At 32.2% G+C, this 12,707-nt stretch overlaps 2 protein-coding genes across 2 annotated transcripts in view; one reads left to right on the top strand and one right to left on the bottom strand.

The window, feature by feature from the left end:
* Positions 1 to 8,046, top strand: part of LOC131844779 (tyrosine kinase receptor Cad96Ca) — a 37,831-nt gene extending 29,785 nt beyond the window's left edge. Inside the window, exons 6-10 of the mRNA XM_059193739.1 lie at positions 125 to 276; positions 1,709 to 1,891; positions 3,506 to 3,645; positions 5,749 to 5,890; positions 7,812 to 8,046. Coding sequence (XP_059049722.1) covers positions 125 to 276; positions 1,709 to 1,891; positions 3,506 to 3,645; positions 5,749 to 5,890; positions 7,812 to 8,036 — 842 coding nt within the window. The 3' untranslated portion in view covers positions 8,037 to 8,046. The remainder of the gene's footprint in view (positions 1 to 124; positions 277 to 1,708; positions 1,892 to 3,505; positions 3,646 to 5,748; positions 5,891 to 7,811) is intronic.
* A 675-nt stretch (positions 8,047 to 8,721) lies between these two features.
* Positions 8,722 to 10,698, bottom strand: LOC131844796 (uncharacterized). The gene has a single exon (XM_059193760.1). The coding sequence runs from the start codon at positions 10,696 to 10,698 to the stop codon at positions 8,722 to 8,724; it is 1,977 nt and encodes a 658-aa protein (XP_059049743.1).
* Between the last annotated feature and the right edge of the window lie 2,009 nt (positions 10,699 to 12,707).

Below are 12,707 nucleotides of genomic sequence, written 5' to 3'. Positions count from 1 at the left end.
AATTTCATCCCAATTATCTGATAAAATGCTAGACAATAAATAAACACTATTAAAAAATTATTTATTTTTTTAGATTATTCTACTGCATCTACATAATCTATTGATAAGTATATTAAATTTCCAGGCAAGAAAGGGGAACAAACAGTAGCAGTGAAGACACTAAAAGAGAATGCATCGGAAAAAGAAAAGACTGACTTATTGCAGGAGTTACTTGTGATGAAGAACTTAGGCCCCCATCCTAATGTGGTACGGCTTATCGGTTGCTGTACTGAGAAGGTTCGTATTAGGCTATTTATGTTAGCAATAATAAAATAATTATAGTAATATGCCTGGACAATTCACACAGCGTCATCTAGTCCCAAGCTAAGCAGAGTTTGTGTTTGGGTACTAGACAACTGATATAAATACATAGATACCTTTTTTTTTTGTATATACATACATAGCATGTATACATAGAAAACACACCAAACAATCATACTCATGTATACAAAAGTTAGTATCGTGCGAAGAATCGAACCCGCGACCATCGGAATTGAAGCAGTGTGTTAAACCGCTAGACAACCGAGGCCGAAAATATAATGAGAAATAGGTCATCTATGAGTTTTTTATATATGTATATGTATGACCTATATTACCATGATACATAAGTAGTTCAGAAATAATGTAATAATATAGTTATATAGGTTCACATTTTATTCCCATCCAATATTAGATAATTTAATACCTCACTAAGGAGATTATTGAGATTATAGTCAAAGTGGAGGTGTATAATTTCGTGTCAGGGTCAGGTCAATTACAAGGATAATTGACCTCACGTTTATACGTTTTAAATGTGCTCTAAAACTTTATTGTTGTATCAATACTTCAACAACTTGATAATTTAGTGCGATGGTTATTACCTCAAAACTGTATTTAGCGATATATGTACTCGTATATGTTGTAATGAGGTGTCGCTATATAATTTATTTATTATTATTATCTTCGGAACCTTGCCTAAAGGGACTCCTTTTAATAATATCTTTTAGTTATTAAGTATATTATATTTTTTAAAGTTTTCAGGTTTATTGTCCCAGTATATATATTTTTTATTACTGTATAAATAAAGCTTTCAAATAAATTGTGTGCTACATGGCTTATTAGTAACGCGTATATTCGGCGCGGAGTCGTAACGTGGACTGACTACTATATCTATGTTATCTGGAGAGGTACTAATAATGGAAGGGTCTCGAGTGTTGACAGAAATATTACAAGTGTGGGCACAATAATATATATTTGACCAGACAATTGATAAATACGTAAACACATTTTTTTTAAATACATACACCCACACCAATACAAACAATCATACTCATAAATACAAATATTGCACGTACAAGGAATCTAATCCGGGAACATCGGAAGTAATGTAAGTAGTTTGTGTAGTAAATGATAACCTCGGTATTCTAGTGGTTATTTCCGATGTAGCACATTGCTTTACTTCCAATCGGCGCGGGTTCAATTCCCCGCACGGTACAAATGATTGTGTTCATGAGCATAACTATTTGTATTGTTCTGTGTATGTTAGGTAAGTTTTTACAAAAATAATAGGTGTGTGTTTATGTATTTATTAGTTTTCTGGTATAAATCAAGCTGAATTAGTTTGAGACCAGATGGCGCTGTGTGATGGTCCAAAATATTATTATTGTTATTGTCTATTGTCCTTTTCCAGGAACCAACATTTGTGATCATGGAGTTTGTTAGTCTTGGCAAATTGCAACAGTTCCTTCGCGATTCAAGAGCCGAAAGACATTATGGAAATACCCATGGTGGAAGTCAATTCCTTACGTCAAGAGATCTGACTCACTTCGCATTCCAAGTGGCAAGAGGGATGGATTTCCTTAGTTCTAAAGGGGTAAGACTATACATACTTTTATTTATGGTAAATTCAACCATAACTCTTAAACGAGTTAGGGTCGTATTTACACTTGCTATCTATTTAATTTAAAGCATTCATAAGCATTGTTTAAAAAAAATTAAAACTTCTGCGCTCACTTAAATTTTTAACCCTCCCAAATTTCATACTTCTTTCTCCGTCCGCATATTTTTCGTAAAAAGTAGTAGAAAGTTTTCACTTTTTATATATATTAATAAATCTATACAAATCAGTAAAAGTGATTTGTCTGTTCGTAATTTCAAATTTTTGATTAAATGCAATTCAAATTTTAAAATTTTTGTCTCTCTGTTTGCTCTTGATAATCTCTGAAACGACTTAAGCGATTATGACGCGGCTTACTTATTTACTCGCAAATAGCTAATGTTATAAGGAGTAACTTAATCTACTTTTATTTTAGAAATATTATTTATTTTAATAATATAAAGTTCAACAACAAACACCTACTATTCAAATATTTAGATAGCGCTGTGATTCAGTGTTGTAATATAAAAGAATTAGATGGTGGGTTCATATTCTGTCGAAATATAAAACTTCCCAATACGATCGAATATACGACCATAAATAATCGACGTATGTATATATATATCATATCAATCGTAGATACAACTACTAAAACTAATAGGAAACTAATTAAAGGTTAATTGGTTTCTCGATTAACTTCTGATTTAGTTCTGTGAACCTCGTTATTTATATTGTTAGTTTACATGTCTTACGTGTATTCCTTACAAAAATGTTTAGTACTTCCTATACATTGATAGTCAGCCAGACAACTTTATACTTTATAGTCCACAATTAGAATTTAAAATACTGATTTCTAAATTAAAAATACTACAGTACTATGAGCACCCTATATTTTAAGTTCTTCTCGAGAAATACTATTTGTTTGGTTATATTTGTAAATATTCGTCAGAAAAAAGTCAACATTTTCATTAGTCTAATATTTATTCTTGGAATTATTTGCATTAAAAGAGATTAATAATAATTCCCTCAGATTAAATCCGAGAACACTTTATAAAATTAAGCCACTGTAACAATAAAGTATAATGGACACTTAAATGAAGTGCGAATGTCTTAAGTAGCCCTCTTTGTTGTGGTAAACCCTATTTATTTTAACTGCTATGGTAGTGGCTTATCTGTTTCGAGGCAATGGATTACAATGTCCTTGTCATGATCTTTTAAACAATTAAAAAAATAACAAATGCAAACAGAATAAAATGTATACAGATATTAAAATTGTAAGATTAGAGATATTCCCGCTTCACTCAGGTTGTGAAATGAACTACATGCCGAAGTATTCTCTCGAGACTAGAGCATGGGCGTTTTCAAGAAGTGTATATTACGGTTTCTTAAGAGACGGCAATACCCACGTAACACCCTGGTGTCTTAGACGTACATAGGCTACGGTAACTATTGACCATCAGATGGGCCGTATGCTTGTTTGCCACCATAGCAGTATATTTTTTTATATATTAATTCCGATTAATTATAACATAAACATTTGATATTTTGAACAACAATTAAAATTTTGTAATACAGATTTTTTACATTGTATAAATTATTTGTTATTTTCAGATAATCCACAGAGATTTAGCAGCAAGAAATGTGCTTATCACAGAAGAGAGGACGTGCAAAGTAGCTGACTTTGGCTTCGCGAGAGACATAGCGGGAACGCACGTGTATGAAAGGAAAAGCGATGGCCGGTTGCCTATCAGGTAATCTGAGATTTTATCAAATACTAGGAGATACACGAGACACTGCGTGGAATAATCTAGGTTACTCACAAATGCACCTTTCTTTACGTGAAAGAGATTTTTGATATTACAAAATGGTATTTGTAATTTGGACATTATAGTTTTATGTTTAGTTTTAATAATGACATTTATATTATTTGCACAATTTGACCCACTCAAGACTTCCTATGTCACGCTGTATTGGGTTGATTGCAAGAGATCTCTTTTAGAGATAAGTCCTTCTTCTTTGTTAACATTAGTTCTAATTAATATATCTACAAATGAATTTAACTGCAATAAAGAATATGTGTAAATATTTTTTGTTTTGCAATAGATTCAAATAATGAATGAAGAGAAATACAAAATAATAATAATAATACTCTCAGGACAATTCAAGTTAAGCTAGTCAAATCTTGTGTTATGGGTTATACTAGACTTTTTTCCGTAAATACATACATATTATACATATAAAATACGCTAACCAATACAAACAGTCCTACTCACGAATATAATAATATGTTTGTACCGTGGGAAACATCGAACCCTCGATCATCGGAAGTGAGGCGGTAGGGGATGAAATTTTGTAGCTAGAACGCAAAAACTTTTTTCTTTCATTTTTTAGGTAAAATTATAAAATATTTTATGCTCGGTCACTATCGGTCCATGCGGACGAAGTCGCGGACACAGCTAGTTATATATATAATTTATATCAAGGTACACTTTCGTGTGTGTGGCTATCTTAGCATTTTCAACGCCAAAAACTGGGATGAGTCACTAGTAGGCAAATCATCATCTGATTCTTCCTTATCGTATTTATTTGTAATCGGCCTATTCACTAGTAGGCTAATAACTTAAATAAAGTTTTCTGTTCAATAAATATTTCTTGATCTCATTGTAACTATAAACTTCTAATCGTATTCTTCTAGAAAGATTCGGTAAACTCAATATTCATTTTGTAATCAATTTAAAGGACTACTCTTCGACATTACTCTTCATCGCTCTTGTTACAAAAGTTTTAACAAGAAAGAAAAACTATTCTGAGTTTCTTGAGTTTTTTTCGTTTTTTTGCCTCTTTTTCAACGCCTAACGTCTCGCTTCGGAGATCGCCAAATGCCTACGCCGATTTTATCGAGCCAGTAGTATTACTTGTTAGGGATTGCTTTAATTAGTTTTACCTACTTATATATTTACAAGGTACCGTTCTCTCTGAAGCAAAATCAGCATTTTTGCCTTTGGAAATCGTTGCGATAAATTCCTGATCAATTTGTCTGGATAGGGTAACATAACTGTCATCAAACTCATTATATGACCCACTACTGGTGCCCCGCCAGCTTATTCCGTTAGCGCAGGCGGGTGCATCATTTCATAATCATCCATTAAAAGAATAGATAAAAGGTAGCAAAGATACTCAGGCGACTTTATACAAAGTCTACCTTGGATTTATTAGTAATAATACAGCCAGAATAAATATATTTTTATTAAAATCTTACGGTACATAACGGACGTAGAATTATGAATAAGGTACGCTATCAATAACTCGATCTACATGGAAATTACATGTGTTATATCCGAAAGGTGACGTCAGTTGAAAATTCATCCGAATTTTTTAATAGACAGGGTTCTGAATTCTGGGAAGTTTTTTATTTACTCATATTCATATATTAAATATTTTCGTTAAAACTAAAAACATCAAGTTGAAGTGTTTGATTTCTAGTTTAAATCTAGTAAATAGAAAAAAATAAAACGTAACCTATTCCACGAAATCTTAGTAATCTTTCGCTGAAATTTGTCTCCGTGTGTGCGTGCGTGTGTATGTGTGAACTAACAGTTGGATTTTATTGTTTTTTTATGTATATCCAATACCTAAGGACTAAGTTGCCATGCACCATAGATATCCCTAGATACATTACGCTATAACCTTTAGAAGGCTAATTTAAAATACATTCCAAACTAAAATAAAGATGTAGCGCGTCTCCGAACTTCCAGCAATATGATGAGCGGAAGTTCGGAGACCTAGGATATACTATTACTTATAGGCTTTCCAATATGAATGTTTGTTAATAAATAATAATATTTTTTTCTAAGATGGATGGCGCCTGAATCGCTCTACGATGACATCTTCAGCGTGAAGTCAGATATATGGAGTTTTGGTGTGCTGCTGTGGGAGATTGTGACTCTCGGGTCCACTCCGTATCCAGGATTATCAGCTGGAGATGTGATGCGGAAGGTAAATATTTTTTGGCTTTTCAGAGCACACTATGGTGTAGTAGGTAGGGTAGGATTATATTTAGAAAAGTTAATCTTGTAATTCTTCCGATAATATGATGATATGTATCCGGCTTCGGATGGTAACATCATATATGTATGGGAGATGAATTTTCTGATTTATATAATGAATATCGCAGAATAAATAGCAAGAATAAAACCGGTTGCTACATTAGAAAATGTTAAAATTAGTTGCGAAACCTATTTCTATGGCGGCCGAAAGGGTCTTGAACAAACAAACTAATTAATTGTATTCAGTAAAGTTTTTAATTATTATATCCGCACTACAACTACTCACGTATGTTAGTAACAGACATTTCAAGAATAAATTAATGAATTTGGTTTGGTATCCAATTTGTGTCAACTTCATTTGTGTCGATTTGTCAGATAGCCTACCTATCTGACAAATCGACACGAATGAAATTAGCCAATCGATAGAGCACGGGCTATCGCGATACAATAAACGATAGTTTTTTTTATGGATAATTATGGAATGATACAACCGCCTGCACTAACGGTTTACGGTTTACCACCAGTGGAGGATGATGAGATGAGCATGAGGTCGGTTCAGTTGGCCTATCGTGACAAATTGACCAGAAATTTATCACGATAGTTTCCAGGGTGACTGCGTGGAGGTCAACCTGACTTGGTACGTTGTTGGCAATCCTGCTCCCAATTATATATAATTAAATAATAAACTTAAATAAATATCTAAATTAATTCAGTATAAACACACACACATGCATATTTATAAAGTATTTGTAGGGATTAGAAAAATAAATTACAACAAGCCAGTTAATTAAACGAAAAGTCAAATAGAGAGAATTAATCTCGCCGCTTGACAGTATGAATTGTAACAAAATATCTTGACTGGCTTCATTGTACACAAAGTATATAGTGGATTACTCGACAACGACTTTACATTTTCTCTGTGCTGCACAACGAAGCTACTTATAATTATTTTCTCTGTATTCTCTTTACTGTAGAGAATTTGTAGCTAGAACATGAAACATTTCATCATCAAACACAAGTTTGCCATTATAATCACACTAGCTGACCTGCGCAACTTCGTCTGCATCACATTAACTTTGACATTTATCATTGTATTACGGCCAATTTACATATCTTTTTATATTATAACCTATGTGTTCTAATGTATATTACTGTAAAGTTACATCAAAATCCTTTCCGTAGTTTTTACTTGAAAGTGTAACAAATGTCCATCCATTCATACTCACAAACTATCGCGTTATTTAAAATTAGTAAAATATAGTAAGATAATTACAAAATACAACTGAATAAACTTGTTAACCGTCATCCATATATTACACATACCACAAGAGCACCAAGGACATAACGTTATTACTTCTCGCTCGTGGTAGATCATGCATTGCCTTTCCTGAGGATTAAGGTATCATACTTCTACCCAGTAATTTCACTGCAATACTTTACCCTTCAAATCAGAACATAGCTGAGCTTATCGGTAGAAAGACTCGAGACAGAGACCTTGATGCGATATTCCACTAAGTCTACGACGGTAACATTACCTCAATCCTTGTTTCATTCACTTTATGAACATCTTAACATAAGTTTTCAGTAGGTACTTCTCGAGTGTGGAGACTCTTGACTTCTTCGTCCAATAATTTATGATCTTTTTAACTCTGTCTGACTGTGCCTTTTGTATTAAAACTTCAATAAAAAGAGACATGTCACGGCGTCGGTAAATTTACCCTCAATCCGTGCATCATTCATTTTATTAATTTGCAATAGACAATTGTTAACTCTGATCTAAACCTACATTTCTTCGTCAGATAATTACATCTATTTGTCATTACAGAACACCTAGGCCTTTTTGTACTAAAACTTTAAAAACAATTTCACAGGTCCGTGATGGGTATCGTCTAGAAAAGCCAGAACACTGTCGGAGGGAGCTTTACAACATCATGTACTACTGTTGGGAGGCGGAACCACCAGCTAGGCCAGATTTCAAGGAAGTGGTCACTATGCTAGAACGACTATTGTGTACTGAAATGGATTATATTGAACTTGAAAGATTCCCAGATCATTCCTATTATAACGTCCAAGAATTGGACGGTGAGAAATTATAACGTAAATAAATTATATGTATATTTCTTAAAAATTAATGTAAATAACAAACAGAATATATTGAAAATATTAAAATACATTGGACTGATCATGCATAGAATTAATAAGAATTTATGTAAATTTTTTGTTGTGATCATTTCGGTATGAAATATAGACAATTCCAATAGATTAGTAATATATACAAAATGCAATTACATACTTAATATAATAGTAATAAAAACAACACTGCTAAATTAGGCAGATATAAGTTTGACAAATGTCTACAATGTTTGAAATAATTACAAATAAATTGGTGTAAAATTGCTAAATAATATAATAATTATAAGATTAATACAAATGGATACAATGAGATTTTTTGCACTATTAACATGGAATAAAATTTTTTTCAATAAAATACACATTCGATGTAATAATTGGTTTAATTTTTTATTATTGAGATTCAGATATGCGAGATTCCAAATTAGTTATATTAATAGTTACTAGTCTTTAATATTAAGATAATGTATACTTATAGATGTAAATATAAACAATATTGTCATTGTATTAATTAAGACTATAGTATTACTTATTCTTGGTAATAAATGTTTTGTTTAAAAGTACTAGTTTAATTTCTAAAATATATAAATATCTAATGAAGTATCCTTAGTTTACAATGAATTAAATATTATTATAGTTATTTTAATAGATTTAATCATTTTTCAAGTATTTTTTATACCTTAGCCTGATGATTCTCACAACATCATTTTTATATGCAATTTCAATCAATAGTACTAGAAAACCAGTGATAAATCCTGAAATTAGTACTACAAACCCACCCTGGAGATGTTCAGTCGATAATGGACTAATTTCTGTTGTCTCAACACCTAACATACGCAATAAACTAGCTCGTCTTCTTTTGTTAACAGATGCAAATTCACGTCTAACTGCAGAATTTATACCGTTTTGTTTATAAGCACTTAAAATAGTGGAGAATTTATCAGTCAAAGCAAATCCTTTTAAGGCTAACATTTCCAAAGGAACAGAAAACATATCTAAATCAAAAGTGTAATATTTGAAATTCCCAAAACTGTCACTGAGTTCAGGCATTATAGCAGATACATGAGCCAACTGCAGACGACTGCATAGAAGCGAGAAATTTCTATGGATTACTACATCAATTAATGCTTGAGTTATATTGTTGATACTGATCCATTGCTCTCCAATGTAATAATCGAAAGGGTCACTCGAGTTAATAAACAAATCTCTCAATTCTTCAAGACCACCCATTTTCAAATCACTCTCAGCAAGCTCTTCAACTGTCTGAATTTGATATTCGGATGTCGGATTTCTTAAGACATCTATTAATTGAGTATTGTAGGCAGTTACTGTTAATACACAATACAGGTTGAATGAAACGTAAAAAATTCGTAACGCCTGTTTAGTTGGACGCTTGTATGAAGTAAATCCTAATGTGCAAAGCCATGTATTAAGAAAACAATGCCGAAAAAGTCTATTATAAGGAGTATCACCGCTCAAATGTCCCAACACCTTCCAAATAAAGACACATGTAATAAAGACTATTATGAAACAACACCAAACAAATCTCTGAAAAATTATTACAAGAGCTACTGAATTTGGTGATGGGTAAGCTCGAGGTACAACCCATGTATAAGTATCCGCTAAGTACCACGTACTATACTCAAAATCCTCATGAACATCAAAGTCTGGAAATATTCCTCCTAAAAGTATTTGCGCCTTTTTTGCCACCAATAATTTCAGTGCACCATCCCACAGACCATTACTGTCCCTTTCTCCTCTATACTCTTCAATAATTTCAGTTTCTGTAATTATATTCATTTGTCCAAGTACCTGGTCTATCAATTTTTTTTCTATACCAGGGTCATGTTCTGCTGCACTAATAAATGGTTGCCGTTGAATAGCTAGTATATGTATCCGACATCCTGACATATTATGGGGAACTTTTTCCTCGAATATTTGATTGTCATACTTCAAGGTTCCTTTCTCACAAAAATTTTGTACGATCAATCTACCTACAGCAGTTTCATTAAAATATCCGCAGTGTTTTGGTGGATCGTAAGGACGCCAACTTAATATCGCCGATTTTCGTATATTATTTTCTTCGGGAACAATAACTATAATATTGATTGCATTAAATTTGAATAAGCATGTTAAAATACTTTCCACTTGCTTTATATAGTTTTTACTGCCAGAAAAATTGTATAGTAGTGTTATAAATTTTGCTTTTGGATTCCAGTTTCTTGAACGAATTAGTTTACTGGCTAGATGATTGAAGGTTTCATAGGTATCGATTATAATAATGTAATAATCGGCAACAGGGATTGCTTCATAATGTTCCAAGTGAAAATGTTCCCCCATATATTCTTGGTCACAAATTGGTTTTGAATGAAATGGACTAGCAATTTCAACTGTATATTTAAGATCTCTGTGAACATATTTCAATAGTTCTGCTCTAATATTTACAACTGCAGTGCTCATAGTATTTGTGTTTGCAAAAATCAGAAAACCTGGTTTTGTAAAATGCAGTTCCATTATATTGATTATGCAGTTTTTAAAATCATTGATGACCGTTGGACCGTTAGGATTCAATGTTGTTTCAGCTTCATAATTGTAGAACAGTAATAGAATAATGACAATTTTGAACATGGCCTAATAAAATGTTGCTTAGTTCTAAACGTATTCGCATTTAAACAGTAACTAATCACATCGACAATAGTTATCGTGACTAAAGTTTCGCATTTCGTGATACTATTATCTACATAAATCAGTACTTTGAGTTACATTGTGAAAGGTAATGCCAAAGGAAAACCGTACCTACTATTCATAAATATTTTTTTCAGTTATATAATATATACGTTTATAAACGTTTCTGTTTGTTCCAAGGCTTTGTATATTTAATATTCATTACGTGAGTAACTTGTACCATCTACCGTCGGTTTGTTCATTTATTTTTTCGTGATGGATTTCGTTGGGTTTTTCATTATGATTTTACGTAATTATTCTTTCTTTTACTGTCTGTACCATACATTCAAAATAAACATAACGAAACCAGTACTGATTACTTAGTTTATGTATTAGATATTTTTTTCAATTGAAATTAAAATGAACGTTTGCATTGGTGTCTGTTTTGTATGTATACATATTACACAATATTATTTCCAATCATATATAGGTCTTTCACAATTTAAAATTGGCATAGTTCGGCTAAGGCACTTGATTTTGATCACTTTTTTGCAATTTGAATAGGTATGTAATATTATCTTATCTGTGGTATTAGTTTTAGGGTACATTGAAACTGCCATGTATTTTTAGTTTGCACAAAGGTCCCTAAAGAAAAAAAAAACAGTATGAAACAGTTTTCTCCTAATAGCTTTGAAAATTGGTAGAATTCACTTAGGTACATAAATTTCACTCGATGAGTCGGAAATAAATAGAGTAAGAGCTATTTATTTCCGACTCATCATTACGCAGGTCGAGAATCTAGTACCTAATTTTCTTGAAAGGACCCACCCTAGTTGTTATCTTCCAAAGCACCTCTACTAAGTGTATGACATCACCCGCTACTCATTATGTCTGTCAAAGCATGTTTATTCTAAATAAACCATCAACAAAATTAACAGATATTATATATTTTCTGTATGATATAAATAATACAGCGCGGGACAGATCGTCGCATCGCGGAGATTTTTAGGGAAGGCCTTAGTTCAACAGTGGACGTCTTCTGGGTTGAAATGACGAGGGTGATGATGATGATGGTAAATAATGCGTGATGATTGAGGAGAAAAGACTCATAAAGAGACTATTGGTTCTTCTGTGAAAAATGTTTGACCTGTTAGGTCGACGGTTCATATAGTCCCTTGGAAGTTACATTTATTTTTAATTTGAATAGGTAAGATTATTGTAAGCGGTGACTGTAGCATATGTATATAAACAGCACTATGAAGATGACATTATCGTGTGAAACCTGTCATGCATTAATAGTTGATTTAAAAATTATCGAACACTGAAATTTTGTATTAATTGTTACATATAAACAAATATGTATAATATTTGTATTCCATATAAATAGATACATTCTCTTAGGTATTGATATAGGTATATTGCAACGTAATAGCAATCAATATATACATTACATGCCATCGGAACCCCTGACCGTATCAGCTATTATCCCTTGAGAATAGTCCTGATCATCAAGTCGTTTATAGTGAATTGCTTCATTTAGTTTGAGGAAACCTTGAAATTGTGTCTAAAATTAGATCCATCGTTATCACTATTCCAGCCATTTAATGGCTATCTTGATTGTTGGCTGGTTAGTTCTATTATGTAATATTATGTTATCAGTGGTTCTATATAGGATATCCACTGATCAAATGATTATAAAACGCTGCCTATATATATATACCTGTGTTAATTCTTCTTTAGTTGTTCAATCTTGGTGAACACTCTGGTCGTGACTTTCATGATGGTATATCTTCGTTGTCCTCCTTGGTGTGTCACCATGTAGGTCTGTCAGCTACATGCTACAGCAACTATAATATAAAATATATAACAAACTTGCAGTTTGGATTACCATGTTAAAATTTACCCAATAATCCAATTTTTAATCTTTTAATCAGCTGCAGTCACAAGTACAAATATATCATCCTGTATTTTTT

Source organism: Achroia grisella, unplaced genomic scaffold (assembly GCF_030625045.1).
Source record: "Achroia grisella isolate CSIRO2021 unplaced genomic scaffold, CSIRO_AGI_Agris_v1 utg413, whole genome shotgun sequence".
In the NCBI taxonomy this organism is placed as follows: domain Eukaryota; kingdom Metazoa; phylum Arthropoda; class Insecta; order Lepidoptera; family Pyralidae; genus Achroia; species Achroia grisella.
Note: the sequence above shows the minus strand (reverse complement) of the source record. Positions and strands in the feature narration are given on the sequence as shown.

Excerpts from the sequence above, each read along its gene's own strand:
- LOC131844796 (XM_059193760.1), bottom strand. The coding sequence starts at position 10,698 with ATGTTCAAAATTGTCATTATTCTATTACTGTTCTACAATTATGAAGCT.